General features: G+C 43.7%; 1 protein-coding gene across 9 annotated transcripts in view; it reads right to left on the reverse strand.

Annotated features, from left to right (window-relative positions):
• Positions 1 to 13352, reverse strand: part of LOC112256507 (grainyhead-like protein 1 homolog) — a 31270-nt gene extending 17918 nt beyond the window's left edge. For 3 of the 9 annotated variants that reach the window (XM_042325518.1, XM_042325517.1, XM_042325515.1), the window contains exons 1-9: positions 13178 to 13351; positions 10439 to 10625; positions 9962 to 10041; positions 9410 to 9779; positions 8807 to 8889; positions 8278 to 8434; positions 7913 to 8024; positions 6235 to 6329; positions 52 to 298 (exon numbers count right to left, since the gene is read on the reverse strand). In XM_042325518.1, the coding sequence (XP_042181452.1) occupies positions 52 to 298; positions 6235 to 6329; positions 7913 to 8024; positions 8278 to 8434; positions 8807 to 8889; positions 9410 to 9779; positions 9962 to 10041; positions 10439 to 10625; positions 13178 to 13197 (1351 nt within the window). In that variant the 5' untranslated portion in view covers positions 13198 to 13351. Of the gene's footprint in view, positions 1 to 51; positions 299 to 6234; positions 6330 to 7912; positions 8025 to 8277; positions 8435 to 8806; positions 8890 to 9409; positions 9780 to 9961; positions 10042 to 10438; positions 10626 to 13008; positions 13139 to 13177 lie in introns of those variants that run through there. The other 6 variants (XM_042325524.1, XM_042325521.1, XM_042325520.1 and 3 more) reach the window with 5 other exon arrangements.
• Between the last annotated feature and the right edge of the window lie 8857 nt (positions 13353 to 22209).

Below are 22209 nucleotides of genomic sequence, written 5' to 3' on the forward strand. Positions count from 1 at the left end.
GTGTGTGTGTGTGTGTGTGCCTACGTGAGTCTATGCTCAGTGGGCACTCACATGCTCCCATACTGGCGCTGAGGTCAGTGCACTTGCCCTTCCTACGAGACTGCTTCCTCTCCTCGTCTCTGATCTTCCTCTCAGCTCCCTTGTCACAGAACACCTTGATCTGGCAGAAGGCTCGGTGGATTGGCTTGTTGCTGCGGTTGTTGTAGCTATAGGTGTCTATCTGCAGGTTCAGGGGAAGGCCCTTCACCCCCTTCTGGGAGGAGAAGTCTGTGCTGAGGCAGTTGACCGAGATGAAGATCTGAGGAAGAAGATTAAGGATGTTGTTTTTAAGTGGTCATTTTAGTTGTTGGGTAATTCAGGTAATTCGGGGGGGGGGGTTGTAACATTGCCTCACTATGTTAAACACCATAGTGATTGTGCACAATGCATGATACAGTATCTTACACTTTTATACCCTGTTCATTCGGTATAAAACCTGACTGATGTTCCATGCACAGTAAATGAGGTCATATTTATTCAAGAGCATTCCCACTGGTTCCACTCCCATTGAATTCTAACGAGCACAGGATCTCTTTGTCCGGTTCCTTGTTTATGTACGCGCCGTCTTCACTGAACTAGTGTGTGTCTCCCTCGTTTGGCAGACCGTGGTAATTACACGTCGACTCAATTCTACTGACAACCACTAAAACGAGGCTTTGCTGAAAGCAATTTCAATACGTGGCTTTCTTTGGAATGTACCGTTTCGATATGCTTCAACAATATTCTAATCACTACACTGAGACATTTTAACTTAAAAAGGTTGCAGAGATATCATGTAGTCACAACTGTTCATTTCTATAATGACATAGTAACTACATATTAACTACATTTTGTAGTTCATTTTAAGCCGAATTTGACTTGTTTTCCAGATATGATGCTTGGTTTAATCAAATAGCCGACTGGTTAACCAATGTAGTAAGTCATTATTTGACTTCATATAAAGTCATGTCTGTCGCAACATAGTCTCATGTGTGACATGTTCCATTTCAACGTTTTTGCTATTACAAGCTCCAGTAAAGATGATCTCATCGTACAATGAGCTATTCTCATGATCCTAGGAGTATGTCCTATCAAGAAACTCAAAAAGTGTGAACATTTGGGAAAGGCTGCTCCTACTTCTGTTTCACTTCCGTCTTCAGAGTAAACGGTGTGCGAGCCTACCTTTCAAATCACCAGAGGGCAAAGCGAGAGAAGGTAAAGCGTCTCACACACGCGCGCACGTACGCAAACGCAGTGACTAAGTGTCCCATCAGTCTTACACATCATCCTTAGTGCGAAACCTTACACCTGGCTCATCAGTGGTTCTTACAAAACAGGCAGTGTGGTGCGTACACAAAGGTGATTGTACACAGTACAAACAGGTGATTATACACAGTACACAAGGATGAACATCCTCTATCCTATGGACACAGGCCTCGGGTCACGAGATGAGAAGACCCACATCCTGGTTATGCGTGTGTGTCGTGTCTGCCCGTCTATTTGTTAGCCTAATTCTGTTAGCATCCCAGTCTAACAGTCGTACAGTCAACAGTAGCAGTGTCATAGCACCACACGAACACAAAGCGCCAGCTAAAACCTCCGGGAGGTTGACGCCATCCCTCACAACCAAACAAACTGGTCAGGGACAGTGAAATACTGCTCTTGCCTCGAACCCGGTCGGACAGGATTCCATCGCTAGCTGTCAAATCCAGTTGTCTGCCCCCCTGCCGCGTTTCCTCATTCCAACTCCCATTGTTAGGCTCGGCTTAGCCCCGAAGGCCTCCCTTGTATGCGCATCACTTCAGCTCAACAATGGGGATGACAGGTAAAACGAGTCAAGAATGTGGCCTCAACGGCAGACAAACACCCACCTCTGCATCTATAGACTACCTCCGACCTGTGTCTATGGTCTCTATGCAACCGAAGCACCCAGGAAAAACTCCCTTAGAATAAATACGTTTATTGTTCCTTCGATCAAAACTCGAGCGACCACTTCCATAATGGGCATTTTGAAGAAAATAAAAAGGACAAAAGCATGTGAATATATCTTTTTGACAAATTGGTCCGAATCACCTGACACCTTTGATGGCCAAGACACATCCTTACCTTTAGAAGAAGGAAACGCAGTCTATTTTTGGAAGAGTCTTCTGCAGCTGTCACAAAGAATGTTTATGGTTTATTAAGGAAGTAGTGATCAGGTTTACACCTAATCCTTCAAAAACACTTCCCATCATTGTCTAGGACAAAGATCTGTCCTCACATTCCCCATAATCCCTAGCCGCGTCCTCAGAGCATGCGCAGAACAGCTGGCTGGAGTGTTTACGAACATATTCAATCTCTCCCTATCCCAGTCTGATCTCCCTACTTGCTTCAAGATGTCCACCATTGTTCCTGTACCCAAGAAAGCGAAGGTAACTGAACTAAATGACTATCGCCCCGTAGCACTCACTTCCGTCATCATGAAGTGCTTTGAGAGGCTAGTTAAGGATCATATCACCTCCACCTTACCCGACACCTTAGACCCACTGCAATTTGTCACAATGCCCCAATAGATCCACAGATTATGCCATTTTCCATCGCACTGCCCTATCCCATCTGGACAAGAGGAATACCTATGTAAGAATGCTGTTCATTCACTACAGCTCAGCCTTCAACCCCATAGTACTCACCAAGCTCATCATTAAACTTGACGCCCTGGGTTTGAACCCCACCCTGTGCAACTGGGTCTTAGACTTCCCGACGGGCCACCCCCCGGGTCGTGAAGGTAGGCAACAACACCTCCACTACAGGGGCCCCACAAGGGTGCGTGCGCAGCTCCCTCCTGTACTCCCTGTTCACCCATGACACACCTCCAACTCGATCATCAAGTTTGCAGACTACACAACAGTGGTAGGCCTGATTACCTACAACGACAATATAGCCCTGGTGCTGTGGTGCCAGATAAATAACCTCTCCCTCAACAAAATGAAGGAGATGATCGTAGACTTCAGGAGACAGCAAAGGGAGCACGCCCCTGTCCACATTGACGGGGCCACCGTGGAGAAGATGGAACGCTTCAAGTTCCTCAGCGTACACATCACTGACAATCTGAAATGGTCCACCCACACAGTGTGGTGAAGGCGCAACAGTGCCTCTTCAACCACAGGAGACGGTTGAAAAACATTAGGCTTGGCCCCTAAGACCCTCACAAACCTTGACAGATACACCATTGAGAGCATCTTGTTGGGCTGTGTCACCGCCTGGTACAGCAACAGCACCGTCCGCAAGGCTCTCCAGAGGGTGGTGCGGTCTGCCCAGCGCTTCACCAGGGGCACACTGCCTGCCCTCCAGGACATCTATAGCACCCGTTGGTACAGGAAGGCCAAGAAGATCATTAAGGACCTCAACCACCCGAGCCACAGCCTGTTCACCCCGCTATCATCCAGAAGGTGAGGTCAGTACAGGTGCATCAAAGCTGGGGCAAAGAGATACAATCTGTTTTTCAATCTCAAGGACATCAGACTGTTAAGCCATCACTAGCCAGCCTCCACCCTGCCCAGAACTTAGTCACTGTCGGTAGCCGGCTACCACCCAGTTACTCAACCCTGCCCCTTACATGCTGCTACCCTATGTACATAGATAAGGAACACTGGTCACTTAAATAATGTTTACTTACTGTTTTACCCATTTTATATGTATATACTGCATTCTAGTCAAGGCCATCCTATATAACTACTATTCTATCCTTCAGATATACTACATATTCTATCCACAATGTCCATACACACACACACACACACACACACACATACACTACCGTTCAAGAGTTTGAGTCACTGAGAAATGTCCTTGTTTTCCATGAAAACATACATGAAATAATTTGCAAAATGAATAAGAAATATAGTCAAGAAGTTGACAAGGTTATAAATAATGATTTTTAATTGAAATAATAATTGTGTCCTTCAAACTTTGCTTTCGTCAAAGAATCCTCCATTTGCAGCAATTACAGCATTGCAGACCTTTGGCATTCTAGTTGTCAATATATTGAGGTCATCTGAAGAGATTTCACTCCATGCTTCCTGAAGCACCTCCCACAAATTGGATTGGCTTGATGGGCATTTCTTACAGACCATACGATGAAGCTGCTCCCACAACAGCTCAATAGAGTTGAGATCCAGTGACTGTGCTGGCCACTCCATTATAGACAGAATACCAGCTGACTGCTTCTTCCCTAAATAGTTAATGCATAATTTGGAGCTGTGCTTTGGGTCATTGTCCTGTTGTAGGAGGAAATTGGCTCCAATTAAGCACTGTCCACAGGGTATGGCATGGCGTTGCAAAATTGAGTGATAGAACTCAACTCATCAAGATTCCTTTTACACTGTACAAATCTCCCACTTTACCAGCACCAAAGCACCCCCAGACCATCACATTGTCTCCACCATGCTTGACAGATGGTGCCAAGCACTCCTCCAGCATCTTTACATTTTTTCTGCATCTCACAACTGTTCTTCTTTGTGATCCGAACACCTCAAACTTAAGATTAGTCTGTCCATAACACTTTTTTCCATTCTTTTGCCCATCTTAATCTTTTATTTTTATTGGCCAGTCTGAGATATGGCTTTTTCCTTTGCGACTCTGCCTAGAAGGCAAGCATCCCGGAGTGCTGAAAATTACATCATGTCTTTAGAAGCATCTGATAGGCTAATTGACATCATTTGAGTCAATTGGAGGTGTACCTGTGGATGTATTTCAAAGCCTACCTTCAAACTCAGTGCCTCTTTGCTTGACATCATGGGAAAATCAAAAGAAATCAGCCAAGACCTCAGAAAAAAAATTGTAGACCTCAAGTCTGGTTCATCCTTGGGAGGAATTTCCAAACGCCTGAAGGTACCATGTTCATCTGTACAAACAATAGTACGCAAGTAGAAACACCATGGGACCACGCAGCAGTCATACCGCTCAGGAAGGAGATGCATTCTGTCTCATAGAGATGAACGTACTTTGGTGCGAAAAGTGCAAATCAATCCCAGAACAACAGCAAAGGACCTTGTGAAGATGCTGGAGGAAACAGGTACAAAGCATCTATATCCACAGTAAAACAAGTCCTATATCGACAGAACCTGAAAGGCCGCTCAGCAAGGAAGAAGCCACTGCTCCAAAACCGCCCTAAAAAAGCCAGACTACGGTTTGCAACTGCACATGGGGACAAGGATCGTACTTTTTGGAGACATGTCAACTGGTCTGATGAAACAAAAATAGAACTGTTTGGCCGTAATGACCATCATTATGTTTGGAGGGAAAAGGGGGAGGCTTGCAAGCTGAAGAACACCATCTCAACCGTGAAGCACGGGGGTGGCAGCATCATCTTGTGGGGGTGCTTTGCTGCAGGAGGGACTGGTGCACTTCACAAAATAGATGGCGTCATGAGGGAGGAAAATTATGTGGATATATTGAAGCAACATCTCAAGACATCAGTCAGGAAGTTCAAGCTTGGTCACAAATGGGTCTTACAAATGGACAATGACCCCAAGCATACTTCCAAAGTTGTGGCAAAATGGCTTAAGGACAACAAAGTCAAGGTAAGGTATTGGAGTGGCCATCACAAAGCCCTGACCTCAATCCTATAGAAAATCTGTGGGCAGAACTAAAAAAAGCGTGTGCGAGCAAGGAGGCCTACAAACCTGACTCAGTTACACCAGCTATGTCAGGAGGAATGGGCCAAAATTCACCCAACTTATTGTGGGAAGCTTGTGGAAGGCTTCCCAAAATGCTTGACCCAAGGTAAACAATTTAAAGGCAATGCTACCAAATACTAATTGAGTGTATGTAAACTTCTGACCCACTGGGAATGTGATGAAAGAAATAAAAGCTGAAATAAATAATTCTCTCTACTATTATTCTGACATTTAAACATTCTTAGAATAAAGTGGTGATCCTAACTGACCTAAAACAGGGAAATATTACTAGGATTAAATCTAGGATTAATCCGGACTCTTGACATTGATCGTCCTAATATTTCTATATTTCTCAATTCCATTCTTTTACTTTTAGATGTGTGTATTGTTAGATATTACTGCACTGTTGGAGCTAGGAACACAAGCATTTCGCTACACCCGCAATAGCATCTGCTAAATATGTGTATGCGACCAATATAATTTGATGTGTTCTAAGGAAAATCAAGTTGCCCTACAACTTTCTCTCCAACTCCCTTTTTCCTCACATTTCCTGTCTCACCTTAGCCTCCTCGTTGATGTCCCAGGTGAAGGAGATGGCGTTGTAGGAGATCTCCTCAATGTTGCTGATGGTGTTGAAGCTCTCCTTGTAGTCAGCTGGGAAGCACAGAACACATAATGGACTGTAATGTTAGCATTGACATTAGACTTTTAAATGAAAAAGGGCTGTGGTGGTGGCTAAATTATGAAACCAAGTTGGCTAAGTGTATGTATGGAGAGGCGGAAGGAGACTTCTGATATTTTATTGGAGGAAGGATGGCAATATTTTAAGGATATGGTTGATTTCATTGTCTTAGGAGAGTTGCAGAAGTGAAGTGCAGGTCAGTAGCGTGTTTTAGACACAACTACTGAAAATGTGCTCCCGCCCTGGTGAAGACCCATCCCACAACTTAGCTGTTTGATAAACAAACAAGCTTTTTGTCCTCAAAAAGGTGTGGATTTTTTTGAAACGCTCCAACTGTGGCATTGGCCTTGGCCTTCTTGTCTCGCATTATCGTACTTCTAAAGTGTTTCAGAAATGTTTTCCAAATAACACAATAATATGGGAATTCTTGGTGCTTGGTTCTCCAACTTTACGTTCTGACCAATCCCAACCAACTTCCTAACTAGGATTCACCAATACACTTTCACACCTTGGCCTATAGCCCTATACTACAAACCACACTATTTTAAGTAGGGTTCCTCTACGCTTCTGACTGACTGACTACTTTAATCCAAAGCAAGCAGAGTACCAGCAGTTACCTTTCGCCCATAGTCCTTCCATCAAAGTCAGACTGCAAGTGAAACAATGCACTTTCCTCTGTCAAGCAGAACAAACCTTTCTTTTCACAGTGTGTGCATGCAGAGTAAGATTGATCAGTCTACCTCCAGAGAACTAAGTTGCTGTATTGTCCTGACAGGGAGCCACCATGGGTCCCAGTTTACACAGGTATCATTAACAAACAGGGCAACTGGCCTTGTCCCATTTCCACCCACACCCTCATCCAATCAGGTGTACTGTTCTAAAGAGGTTTGTTCAGATTCAACCAATGAGAACATGGCCTGTATTCATAAAGAGTCTCAGAATATTATTCATGAATAAGATGAAGATTATATGGAGTAGGGAGGACCTGATCCTAGATCAGAACTTCTACTCTGAGACACTTTTTGAATACAGGCCCAGTTTATCCTCATTGGGTGGATCTGTCTGTCTGGCTCCTTGGCTAGCTGGCTGCCTCTCCTTGAGCTGAGACAGAGACAGCATGTGACAGGAGGGAGGAAATGGAGGGTGATGGTTGCACAACAAGTCAGGGAACAACAGTGAATCACACCAGTGGTATTGCAGGACGGTATGGTAAGAGTGTTAGGTAGATATGATCAAATGCATTCATTACCATTCAGGCAGTACTTCTGGAGACTTTATGTGACATAAGAAACTACGGACTGATTTAATAAGCATTTGTAATGCGAATTTTGCACCTGTTATTTCCCCGTGGTAATAAAAAGAGGTTCATGAACAACCTTTAAGGGTAAAGCAATTCATGTTTTAGCCAGTTTTTTTTGCTTTTCTTTGAAAACTTGTCGTAACTCGTGCTTCGCACCGTAAATCTGGCCTTGAATGTATTCGTTAGGCCTTTAAACTCCCCTTTAAGAGTTCTTGTGGAGATTTGTGTGATGTAGACTACAGTATGGGCTCTCACCAATATCAAGACACCTCTGCTTGGCTGTGTGCTGTCTGGAGTGCCAGTACTTCCAGTGCTTCAGCTGGTCGTCTCTGCACTTCTCTTCCCCGAACACCACCATCACCACACTCTAAAATGGAGCACACAATCCCAGAGCCATCAAACATGTTAAATTGAATGTGTCTGTTGAGCTAACGAGATCAGACCTGTTAGTAGCTAAAAGCTACTATTAGCATAATAGCTATCAACGAGCCTAAGATTTCTCTGTTTGTTCCATCTAACTTTTCACCAGAGGTATCTTTTAAAATGAGAGACCTACTCATATCATGTATTGGTACTTGAACGATGAGGCTAGACGAGCTAGCTTGGTGGTGTGGTCTTACCCTGACTTTGCTGATGGGGTGGTGGAGCAGCTTGCTGTTGTCTATCTCCTTGAGGCTGATGGGGTAGAACTGGCCCTTGTTCAGGTACGTCATGGTGCCGTCACCGGTCTTCTGACGCAGCGACTTGGAAGCCTCCACGGTGTACTCAAAATTATTCCTAATAGAAAAATAAGTATTGGTTACCATAGTACATTTGTATTTTCCTTTAGGGAAAAGGGTAGCCTGAAATCCAGACCTGTTTTGTGTTGACATTCCACTACTTGTACTCTGTCATATGTTTGGCACAAAACAGGTCTGGATTTCAGGCTAGGAAAAGGGAAGGCCTACACATTTCGGCCACACTCATCAAGCCCTTCCCATTGACCAAATCCTCAGTGTCACAGAGGCCCTTGTTAGCATTGGGTTTGGCATTGTGCCTTTTACACTGAGGGGAATCTGGTGACTCCCAGGTAACTGTAGTGAATGAGGCTATTCTCGGGAGTCTTCTATCAGGGCCTAAATGGCGACGGCGGGCGGCCAGCGGGCTTACCCCGGCACGGTGTCAAAAGCGCTGTATTCCTCCGGCGCGATGGAGGCCAGGCGTAACTGGAGATCCCCTGGGAAGGAGAACACCTGCGGAACACAAAGAGGAGAGAGGGAGAGGGGCTGGATTTAGACAAGCATCCACGACGAGGCTGTAGCTAGTGCTTTCAGGGGTTAAAGGGAGTCTAGGGAGCGCTCTCTCTCTCTCCCCCCCTCTCGCTTGCCCTCTTCCCTTCCAATCCCTCCCTCCCCTGTGTGAAGGGGTTTGTGTTGGGTTATCCCTTTCCAAGGTAATCCCCCTCCAGGTTAAATAGAGAAAGAGCGAGAGGAGAGAAGAGAGAAAGGGCTTGGGCTATTGTAGGAGGGAAATAGTACAGCACTTTATTGTGTGGGCGAGACAATGGCATAATAACACGCTGGTCTGCTATTTTGGCATGTTCAAATAAAACAGGGAGGGCTGAGACGCACCGTTGTAGGCTCCAGAGGCTCAGGTAAAAAGGGTCATGTCTGACGGGGGAGAGAGATATCTGAAAGTGGGGGAGGGGTGGGGGGTGGGTATTAGATTAGAGAAGAGGCTATTGGATTCTTGCTGTTGTGTATGTGTACACACCTCTTGGGAACTGTCCTTATAGTTCTCTGGGAAGGTGGAGTCGGGGGTGCGGGTCTGGGTGCTGGGGCTGAACTGGCTGTGGGTGAGCTGCCGGGCAAACTCCACCGTGTGGCTGTCGGACTCAGAGCAGTGGTTGGGGACTGTGACAGAGAAGCCATTGGAGGAGCCCTCCATCTTGATGTTGGGGTAGTTGGGGACGGCGGCGATGGAGACGGTGACAGTGGTGTCCGGGGAGGGGAAAGGGACTCCCCTCTTGTTGTCCTGGCCATGCAGCTGGTTGGGCAGGAGAATGTTAAAGGGGCCCTTCAAAACCTGGATCCTGCTCTCCGCTGACACCATTGAAGCCTCTTGCAGGGGGGCCATCAAATGCCTGAGCAAGAACAATTAAAAATAACAATTAAAAAACAGGGCAGGGAAAATGTCAGTGGTTTAATTTAATATGAAATAAGGACCATAGACAGTGTGGTGGCAAGGTATCACACACACACACACACACACACACCACACACACACACGGCAAATTCTGGTTTGTAAAAGGGATGTTATACCTACATGTACCTTTTGTTGGGATCTACATCAGAGCCCAGGGACTCTGTCTTGGTCTGAGATATTGTTCTCTTCTCCCGGGGAACCTGCATGGGAAGGTAAACACAGCCGCTGTGTGAGTCTGACCACATCCAAAAGCACCATCTCTGTCTACATGGAAAACTAAATGACAATCAGTCTGTGCTGTGGCTGCTTCACAAATGAAGTCTTAAGTAAAGCTACTTCAGTCGTTTAGTTTATAGACCGTACTAGTGGATATGGGTTTAAAAAACATTAATGAACACATTGGTTCGAATTGTGTGATTGTCATTTTGATGCTTGCAAAGTAGGGTGCTTATTTGTGGCTGTGCTGCTTTTAACAATCAATTGATAATAATCAATTACAGTGCAGCCATAACCTTACAGGAGTGTCATGACACTGGTGTGGGAACACCGTACCTGTACCGGTAACAACCAGCATTGGTTCGGTCACTTCTATGTTACCTTGTAGTAGTCGTAGAGCAGGCCCAGGGCTGCGGCGCTGTCTTCGTCCCCGTTGATGCTCATCATGGCCTTGGTTGCGGCCGTCAGGGGGTTCTCCAGGAACGACTTCCACGCCTCGTCCTCGTTGGTGAATGGCCGGCGCTGACCGTAGCTGGGCTCATTCTGCAGCACCAGGACTGCCCTCTTACTGGGGGGGGTTAGGAGGAGGCCGTCACAATGTAATGGGAGAAACTCATGTGCTACATACTGTACATGTCAAAACCAGGAGCTGCATGAGAATCATAATAAAAAGCTACACGTTAAAGATGGACTGAGTTATAAATATGTAGTTAACAGGGCCCTGTTTTTCTACCTGGTCTTTTCAAAAGCAGACATACGCCAGACTAACAGCACATAAATCACCAGACAGTCAGAGCAACAATCAATGCCTTGTTCACAACCGACTAACAGGTTGGAGAGATCAACAGTGTCACACTTTTATCTTCCAGACCTGTTGTACAAGCAAGACAATTGCGCAACAAATCTCAGCAACTTGTGAGATCATGGCGTCTCTCGGAGGAGAGAACCTCTACTGGCTCTTCCAGTGTGACAGCTCATGGTGATCAACAGTTTCCTATTTGTTATCTGTTTGCCGTTAAGGGTTTCCTATTGGTTACCTGTCTGTTATCTACACAGAAGGATCTAGAGCAACATTCCAGAGTTTACCAGACTGGGTTGTTATTTCATTTCTAGAGAACCTGTTTGAGAACATTATCGCTGTCGTCGTCCTCGTCATCATCACGCCAAGCTTAACTGAATACTCTCCCATAGAAAGCAAATTACACATCCTTTAAATCAGACAGTCAGGGTCTAAGAGGAACTAGACACCTTCTTCTGGCATTTCGTAAAGGGACTAGTTGGATTGGGGGGGGGGTATAACAATAAGAAATCAATACAAATCTTACTCTTCTAGGACTTGATAAGGCACCTTTTAGGACTACACCATTGTATTATCAGAAGCAATGCAGGCTTTCTGTCAATTGCAGGTGAAGGCCAAACTTGGAATAGTGCAGTATGTGTTATATGGCATGGTCACACAATTATTCAGTAGTTTTATTTTTAGCCACATTATTTTACAGTCACAAACAGAACCCTAGATCTTTCAAGTGGGATGTGGGAACAACATTGAAAGTGCAAACAAAGACGACTTCTCAGACCTAAAGGCTACACTAGGCATATTTCTTTCTTTCAATAAATATATATCTACATACAAAAGGTCTCCTATGATCCTAGAAAATAAAGGGTAGTGTGAGATAAGACACCTATAGCTTTTCTATCTTCAATTCACATGAACGCTTCTCCAGAGTGGCACACATTGAATTTACGGATTGATTTCCTTTTGCTTCTAAGCCATAGTTGCTACAGCAAATGCTTTTATTCTGGCTGGTTAATGTCAATGTATTATTAATAATCCAATTGTTTCATTCACGAACTGTTTCCCCGGTAAAATTGAGGCGTTAGTGATTTGCAACGCGGTAGATTCGCTATTAACTGGCAATATAATTGATAGGATACGCAATAACGTTACATTGTTAAAACAAAGGAGCATGAGCGATTTAATACTTGGATAAAAAATTATTGAATTGGACACTGGATAAATAGCGTAGTCTACATTGCTTTTCCAGAACGGTTAAAGAGGAACCCCAATTGCCTCTCACACCGTATTTGGATGTCCCAGGAAATAAACTGGCCTAAATTACACATTTTAAAATGTGGAATTACATTAAAAATATATTTATAGGCACCCCCCCCCCTTTCAACAATGGCCTGTTTGTGAATTTCAAAATCCCTTCTTTTTACAAAAAAATATACATTCACCATCTCAATCAACTAAATAATTCTGTCAGAAGAAATGATTCGTCCAGTGACTGTATGTCTGTCTGCAATACAGCGGAGAGAAAGCTTGCTTACATTGTTCCTTTGACTATGGTGGCCAACGCCTAACAGGTGTACGATTTCACTGGAGTCAGTCTCATTGTCATTGCCCTCAGACAAAATACATCCACATTTGACCACTTTTGAGCAAAGATTAAAAATAATAAAAAATTATACAAATAATTATTCATATTGTTTTGGATTAAAATGCCATTTCTGATTAGAAATGCCATTACAAGCATGGATTAGGAATCACATTGCATTTCAAACCTAAAATAAATCGGAAAATATATGCATAATGCCTCAACTTCAATAAAGTAGCCTAAAACAATAGGTAAAACGTATGCCTCGCTAAGGTAAAGCCAAATCAAACACCTCCAGGGGTATTAAGGCGAATTTCTTCAAAGTAAAGTCTAACCACATAATCAAATAATGAACCGCACATCAATAACACACACGGAACGGCAGAAGGTTGCTCGGAACAGGCGCCTGATCTAGCACGACAGGTGGAGAGATACAGTACACCTGTGCCCGTACAGGCTGGAACACGACAAGTGAAACTGCTTGTAGAGCTCTCAATGACGCTCTCACGGATCCCAAGCACGATAAATACAGATATTGAATAATACTCGTTTTGGCAGACAGGCAAAAAGTACCATTTCCCACAGTCCAGGGAACTCTTATTAGAATCGACCTGCACCAGGTAAACCTCCCTCAAAAACAGTCAAATATCGACGGGTCATTATTGCACCAGAGTAGAGAATGCAGTATGAGTTCAACACGTTGGTTCCGCTGGACTTCCAGTAGTGATTGAAAAACACTTACTTGTCATGCTCCTGTGACATCTCGGTTGGTGGAACTGGACTTTCTAGTTAGTACTGTAAATCCGATCCGTCTTCTTTCCCCAGAAAAAACTAAATTACGACTTGAGATTAGGGCCACAGTAAAAGTGTCCTGAACGGGTTTTGTCGGCTTTTCTCGCTTTTGGGGTATAGTGTGAGAATATGAGGCCGGTTTTACCTGTGACAGGGCATCGGATTGGATTACAACGCGGTAAGGGGTGGAGCCCAATACTCAATAACATGTGTTGGTACTTTGTATTACTCTACCTGTGGGCTTGGTTAATTAAGAGAGTAAGACAATGTGGAAGAGAGTGACACAGAAAGTGTTCGAATTAAAGGTGACCCACAATACAATGCTTTTATTGTATCCTATACTATCTATCACAATTTGTACTATTTTAGGATAAGAAAATGCTCAATTCTAGTTTGCATACATGTTGACTTAACATAACCATCAAGCTATAGAAGAACTACACGGTGCAACCAGCGTCAGCACTTAATTAGACCTCACTTGTGTAAAGTGATTGATTGCTTTAGCTAACAGCAGGTAACTTAAAAGGCATATCAGAGTTTCTGGGGTCAAGCTCACCAAAGGCTTGTAGGGTGATAATACTATAATAATTTTGGGGGTGCTTATATTTGTCCTGTTACACACAAGTGTGTAATGGTAATGTGTTTTTTTTTAATATCCTAACTCTCCCTGAGACACCAATAGGGTTATGGTTAAATGCCTTGCTCAAGTGCACAGAGAGATGTTTTTTTAGCTTGTCGGCTCTGGTAAACAAACCTGGAACCTTTCAGGTTACTGGCCCAACGCTCTAACCTCAAGGCTACCTGATGGGATATTAGTAGGGCTTGACTTGGACTGAAATAGGTGTAGGTACTCATTTTGGGTGCTGGTATAGTTTATATTTAGGTGCAGGAATTCCACAATACCTTTTAGCTAATATTCTATTAGAAATACAGGAACTCAAGTAGTATAGGTGCAGGAACTCAAGTAGTAGAGGTGCAGTCCGTTACTCAGTTTCAGTGAGCTCTTGCCCAAGCCCTGGATATTACCAATTACATGACACCCAATTGGAAATGGAATTTGTTTGAGAGAAAAGCCCAAAATTCTAATTCATAAACAACAAAACATCTCTACCATTTACCACCGTCATAATAATAAAAGGTAGTTACTTTGGTCGTTATTATATTATTATTTTATGTCCGATTTACTCCTGATATTACACAAAGCACTGAAATGTAATATGTTGCCACCAATCCATTTGTGAATAATAAATGAATGAATTGTATGCATTTATAACGTGACAAGCATTTACACTGTTGGCTCCATACAGTACGTCATTCACATGGAATTCCACACTGAGAACATATTTCTCCCCTAATCGTCAATACCCAGCTTTTACGCAGATCAGAGTTAAAAAGAAACATATAGAGAGAAAATAAACAGCAGTTCTTCTTAGTCTGAAGAGGCTTTAAAGATGCTATCAGCAAGATGCAAAGTTGACGCACTGTTGGGATCAACACCCCCCCCAAATGCACACACCCACGTCCTGTTTAATTGTTTATCTATCCCGTTGGAAAGACACCTGCTTCTCCCGGCAGCCGTGTTTGTTTTTGTTTGCACTTGGGGCATGGGATAGAACCAGAGGGTAGGGATACAGGCAGGGAGAGAGCTAGGAATATCCGCCATGCAGCCAGGTCTGGAGATTGGCCGTAGACACACTGGGTGTTGACTAAGTAGTAGAGTGTGTAGACTAGAGTGAAAGCATGGTGGGGGAAATAGGCAGGAGAAACCCATGGGATCAACCTATAGGACTCATGAGGAGAGTATAGGTTACACATAAGGTGATCCTACCTTGAGACATTGTTTTCAGACAAATAGAATCAAGGTATTACTGTTTCCAACGCGAATGTAGAACAATTTATATGAAACATCAACGTCTAAATTCAGTTGAGTAACAGACACGTTGCTTTCATTAGAACTTAGTCCCCGGGGTTTTTTCCTTAGCATACGGTATGACTGTGGTGAGGAGAAACTCGAGGCCCCCAGACTACGACTAGTCACTAGAGCATAACCAGGAATTGACAGCGAGAGAAGCAAACTGTTTCTTTCTTTTGAAGACTTTCAAATTGTTCCAAGGAATAAGTCTTGGCGAGCTTTGATAAAGAATGCTCTGCCGCAAAACAACTGAACCAACAAAAGGGATGTCATTTTGATTGGTGGAGAGAGACGTGGGATGCGCTACGAGGTGCTTTTTGCTGCTTCGTATGACTACTGTACATACTACATGTGGAAAATACAGACCAAATACAGTACTATACAGCAGACCAAAAGGCAGATCGCTTGCATTATATCAATCACCAAAACAGCATCTCTGATATGAATTATTATCAGATAGTTATTTTGCTAGTGCAATACCAAAACCTTCTAAAAAAAGACAGCTCTGAATCCTGGGGAGCCCATTTAAAGCTCACTAGCAACATCTGATAGTTTCGTTTTCCTCACCAAGTATTGACATAGATTATAAGCTCTCAGTGTCTTATTGGGAATTGTCTGGTCTTGAGTCTGTCTAAGGAACAAAGCACAATCAGTGAAGAGTGTAATCGTGTTATCTTTGTGAAATCAGAAATAACATCATCTCTTCATGAGTTTGTCTGAGGTTTCCAACAGTTAACAGCTCACCGTGGTTGCCTGATCCTTATCTGTTAAACGGTCTATGTATTGAGTGAGTTTGGGGATGATATATCTGTTTTGTTCGGGAAAAGCCTCATATCCCGTTCACTCTCACACCCCCTTTCCCATTGGTTCATCCTGGAATCCCTGACCGTTGGCACTTACAGCCTGTTCTATACTCCTAGCACTCGACAGCTAACCAGGATCTCATGGAAATGACATGCAAATGAATCCTCTTTATCCAGGTTTGTTAGCTCGTCTTAGCTGATCCTTATCCGTAGTGAGTGAATTATGTTACGTTGTCCCTGACACATGAGGGTGGATGTAAATTCTCCTGTAGTATTATAGATGAAACTAAGTAAACGCGAGTATGACTATTTATTTAATAGAGTCTCCCATTTGAACAAAGCAACGGTATGCTTGTTTGAAGATCTCCATCAGACATTATTCCTCTTAGGGCTATTCCACGATAACAGAATTATACTGAGACTCAGATTTTTCACTTAAAATGTGTGCCAAACAAAAAACCATTGATTTCAAAGTTGAACAAACCATACAACTCTAAACACTTTACAATTTACACTGAATATTTTACAAAAACACATTTACTGGAAGAACAGACACAAAGATTGGTAATATAATTTCTGTAAAATCTCCCTCCGTTTTTAATGTCCATGTTTTCACCAAACTCTGTTAAATGTCTGTTCCGAATTAAGATTTGACATGACACATTGAAAAATTATATTGTGGTTATTGAACGACAGGAAGTGAAGTGGATTAACAGCCAGTAACGGAATTGCAGTAACGGAATTTCATCCCTGATCTGTACTATACAGTAAAGCATAATTATGCATATGAATGTTATTCTCTTCATGGTGATGTATCCTAAATAGGTACATAAAGGTAGAAATATGGCTTTTAGTTTATAGAGCTCTGCCCCCAAACAAGCCAAATGCTCTGTCCTCAAACATGCCAAATGACAAATTAACACACCTTGTCCAAATATGCCTTTTTTGATAACATACTTAATTTACTTAAGACACACCCAAAAAAATGAATGGCACATATCCAATAGCCTCAAGAGGGGAGCAGGTAATAGGAATTAAACCCATATAGTCACAACAGACACGATCACCTATGGTAAAACACAGGTAGGGAAAGCTGTACAAGTAAACCATAGCAATCATCTATGCACAATATTCCACGTTTGGCCAGAGAGAAATAACACAGAGAGTTGGTGTACACAAACACGATGACTAAGGCAGGGCATACGGATATGATGAGTTGAGGAGGTGTTTTGCTGAGGCTCGGCTTAGATGTTATCACACTGCTCTCTGTGCTGACAGTGCAAACACTGGGAGACAGTGAGGGTACCATAGGCCTGTATACTAACCCCACCACCACCCTTCTCCACCCTAGCCCTCTTCACAATAACCTGTGTGCGTGTGTGTGTGTGTGTGTGTGTGTGTCAGAGACGCTGAGATCCTTAACGGAGTGTGTTGTTGCTTTACACAACAGAGGAGATGTTATTGCCCTCAGCTGTGTGGAAGTTAATTGGGCTCTTAACGGACTAAAAGAAAGGACCGTTACCAACCACAACGAAGCTACAGTGCATTCGGAAAGTATTCAGGCCGCTTGACTTTCTCCACATTTTGTTACGTTACAGCCATATTCTAAAAAGGATTCAATCGTTCCCCCCCCCCATCAATCTACAGACAATACCCCATAATGACGCAGCAAAAATGTGTTTTTATACATTTTTGCAAATGTATTAGAAATAAAAAACGGACATATCACATTTACATAAGTATTCAGACCCTTTACTCTGTACTTTGTTGAAGCACCTTTGGCAGCGATTTCAACTTCGAGCCTTCTTGGGTATGACGCTACAAGCTTGGCACACCTGTATATGGGGAGTTTCACCCATTCTTCTCTGCAGATCCTCTCAAGCTCTGTCAGGTCTCCCTGCCGCTGAAAAACAACCCCGCAGCATGATGCTGCCACCACCATACTTCACCATAAGGATGGTGCCAGGTTTCCTCCAGATTGGCATTCAGACCAGAGAATCTTTTTTCTCATGGTTTGAGAGTCCTTTAGATGCCTTTTGGCAAATTCCAAGCAGGCTGTTATTTGCCTTTTACCGAGGAGTGACTTCCGTCTGGCCACTCTACCATAAAGGCCTGATTGGTGGAGTGCTGCATAGATGGGAGAACCTTCCAGAAGGACAACCATCTCCATCTGGAGCTCTGTCAGAGTGAACCTCAGCTTCTTGGTCACCTCCCTGACCAAGGCCCTTCTCACCCGATTGCTCAGTATGTCTGGGTGGCCAGCTCTAGGAAGAGTCTTGGTGGTTCCAAACTTCTTCCATTTAAGAATGATGGATGATGAAGAATGATGGAGGCCGCTTTGTTCTTGGGGACCTTCAATGCTGCAGAACTGTTCTGATACCCTTCCCCTGATCTGTGCCTCGACACAATCCTGTCTTGGAGCTCTACGGACAATTCCTTCGACCTCATGGCTTGGTTTTTGCTCTGACATGCACTGTCAACTGTGGGACCTTATATAGACAGGTGTGTGCTTTTCCAAATCATGTCCTATCAATTGAATTTACCACAGGTGGACTCCAATCAAGTTGTAGAAACATCTGAAGGATGATCAATGGAAACAGAATGCACCTGAGCTCAATTTCGAGTCTCATAGCAAAGGGTCTGAATACTTCTGTAAATATGTAAGGACAGACACTGGGAGACGAGAAGCAAGTACAGGGAGTGAACATTTAATCAATAACTGACAAGAAACAAACAAGGACAGCATCTAAACAGGGGAAATATAACAACAATAATGCTGACACGGGAACAAACTGAGGAACTGACAGATATAGAAGGGGCAATAAACAAAGTGAAGGAGTCCAGGTGAATCCAATGAGTGCTGATGCGCGTAATGATGGTGACAGGTGTGCGTAATGATGGGCAGCCTGGTGCCTTCGAGCACCAGAGAGGGAGAGTGGGAGCAGGCGTGACAGTACCACCCCCCCCCAGGAGTGCCACCTGTGCGAGCCTGACATGGAAGCCCAACGAGCCGGCTGAGGTGTGGGAGCCTGATGAGCCGGTTGAGGCTTGAAAGCCTGACAATCCGACTGAGGCGCGGGAGCTTGACAAGCCGGCTGAGGCATGACGTACGATGGGAGCCTGCCGAGCCAACCAAGGCAAAGAAACCTCTCGAGCCAGCTAAGGCGTGGAAGCCCGACGAGCCAGCTGAGGCACCCTGGATCCTTCAGCAGTGGCACCCGGTCCCGACATCACCAACAAAACAAAAGAATCCCTGATGCTTCAAATATTAGTGTCAGCATTCTGTAAGGACAGACGCTGGGAGACGACAAGCAAGTACAGGGAGTGAACATTTAATAAATAACTGACAAGTACAGCGTCTGAACAGGGGAAACATAACGACAATAATGCTGACATGGGAACAAACTAAGGAACAGACAGATATAGAGGGGCAAGCAACAAAGTGAAGGAGTCCAGGTGAGTCCAATGAGCGCTGATGCGTGTAATGATGGTGACAGGTGTGCGTATTGATGGGCAGCCTGGTGCCTTCGAGCACCAGAGAGGGGGAGCGGGAGCAGGTGTGACAAAATAAGGTATCAGTTTATTTGTAATAAATCCGTTACAATTTCTAAAAACCTGTTTTTGCTTTTTCATAATAGGGTATTGTGTGTAGATTGATGAGGAATTTTGTTTATTTAATCCATTTTGCAATAATGCTGTAACGCAACAAAATGTGGAAAAAGTCAAGGGGTCTGAATCCTTTCCGAAAGCACCATCTTAAACCTGGCACAGATCCCATAGGACCAGGATGCTATTGTGGTGGTTATGTTAATCAGAATCCTGTAGGAAAGGGAGTTTACCAAGTAAACGACTTTATAACGTTATTACACATTATTATTCAAAGAGTGCTGGTCCACGTCAAACTTGGATTACATTGTTTGTTCAGGCCCTAGGTTATGCTGTACTAGGAATGCAAGTATTTCTCTAATATTGACGCGTGCATGTATTTTACACAGTATAATCAAAACAGAGTGTCTGTGAAAGTCAGTTATATACAGAAACTTAAGGTACAACAGTACCTCTATTAAGTTAGCTACAGGTAACTGTATTGTCCGTACAGTATATACACAAGTATGTTTGCTATACTATTGCAGGAGTTCTTGTTTCCGTTTTCATGGCCCTACTAAAAAAAAAACATGGCGGCCCAAAATATATACAACTTTCAGCATGTGAGACGAACTTTGAAAGACGACGGGCAAGCGCCCCAACCGTCAGAGGGTGAGGCAGGACAACAGCAGAGTAACCGGAGCAGTGGAGTGCTACAGGCCCAGACATTTCCGTGGGTAAACGTGGCGCTGCTGCGGCTGACAGACTCATCCAAAAATCAGCCTCTGCCCCCTGATCTCACTCGAACACTGACACTGAAAATTAAACTACCTCACTAGTCATGTCAAGTGTTTAGGACTTTAGACAGGTTGCTATACATTGAAGCTTTCTTACAGTGTAATGAGACCTGACAAGACGTCTATAGAAGCAATCCATTATTATCAGTTTCAGCTTGATATTCTTTTGGCTTGATGGGCCCAACTGCCGAGGCAAATAGTTCAGGTGAAAATGCTAGAGGAAGAGACATGAGATTGTCTTGGTCCTTGTAAACTTCACAGTGTCCTTACAAACTGTATGTGTTTGTACTAACCACTGCACCTGACCTATCATTATCGCCATGACCAACACTGCACCCTCTGGCCTATGACTGAAACGTCATCACGGTGGAACATTCTATCAGATCTCTTTCAGGTTATAACATTTACACGGTTTGGGATATCTTGCTACGCCAATGGTATAAAGTTGCTGCGTTCCATTTATTTCTCTCTCTGCGGTGTGACCTAGGCTATCTTTGTGAGGAACTTATCCGAAAATGTGACCATGAATTGTTGACACACTATCTGTGATCATAGTTTAGGACCAATGGTGACACCACCAGTGACAATGTCCTGTATATGAGGTGACAGTCATGTCATTTGTAAGGGAACTGGTTCGCTAATGTTTAGAGACGGATGCCTTCTTTCGGAAAGCAAGCAAACAAGAACGTAGTCCATTCCAGTTTGATCATGGGATTTTCACATGTTCGTTTGAAAACTCACACCCATTTAGGTACATTTTGTATTATGTTCTTTGGAAGATGAAAATGTATAAATGTGGCTTCCGTCTGGCCACTCTACCATAAAAGCCTTATTGGTGGAGTGCTGCAGAGATGGTTGTCCTTCTGGAAGGTTCTTCCATCTCCACAGAGGAACTCTGGACCTCTGTCAGAGTGACCATCGCTTTCTTGGTCACCTCCCTGACCAAGGCCCTTCTCCCCCAATTGCTCAGTTTGGCCGGGCGGCCAGCTCTAGGAAGAGCCTTGGTGGATCCAAACTTCTTACATTTAAGAATGATAGAGGCCACAGTGTTCTTGGGGACCTTCAATGCTGCAGAAATGTTTTGTCACCCTTCCCCAGACCTGTGCCTCGACACAATCCTGTCTCGGAGCTCTACGGACAATTCCTTCAATCTCATGGCTTGGTTTTTGCTCTGACATGCACTGTCAAATGTGGGATCTTATATAGACAGGTGTGTGCCTTTCCAAATCATGTCCAATCAATTGCATTTACCACAGGTGGACTCAAGGTGATCAATAGAAACAGGATGCACCTGAGCTCAATTTCGAGTCTCATAGCAAAGTGTCTGAATACTTATGTAAATAAGTTGCCTCTTCCCTGTTGAAGCTGCCAGTTGAGGACTTGAGGCATCTGTTTCTCAAACTAGACACTAATGTACTTGACCTCTTGCTCAGGTGTTGACCAGGGCCTCCCTCTCCTCTTTCTATTCTGGTTAGAGTTAGTTTGCACTGTTCTGTGAAGGGAGTAGTACACAGCGTTGTACGAGATCTTCAGTTTCTTGCACACAATACCCCATAATGACAAAGCAAAACAGATTTTTAGATTTTTTTTTTGCTAAGTTAACTTTGCAAAAAAAAATCTAAAAATCTGTTTTGCTTTGTCATTATGGGGTATTGTGTGTAGATTGATGAGGAAAGTGTTTTATTTAATCCATTTTAAAATTCGGCTGAAACGTAACTAAATGTGGAAAAAGTCAAGAGGTCTGAATGCTTTCCAAACGCACTGTAAATTCATAAAAATAATGTTTTTAATGAAAACATGTCAATAATTATTTGAATATGTTTGCCGACCCTCGACTTAGTCTTGGGCCTAACAACACCCTTGCCAGCATATCCTCCAACCGTAG

The sequence above is a fragment of the Oncorhynchus tshawytscha genome, linkage group LG08 (assembly GCF_018296145.1).
Source record: "Oncorhynchus tshawytscha isolate Ot180627B linkage group LG08, Otsh_v2.0, whole genome shotgun sequence".
Lineage (NCBI taxonomy): Eukaryota > Metazoa > Chordata > Actinopteri > Salmoniformes > Salmonidae > Oncorhynchus > Oncorhynchus tshawytscha.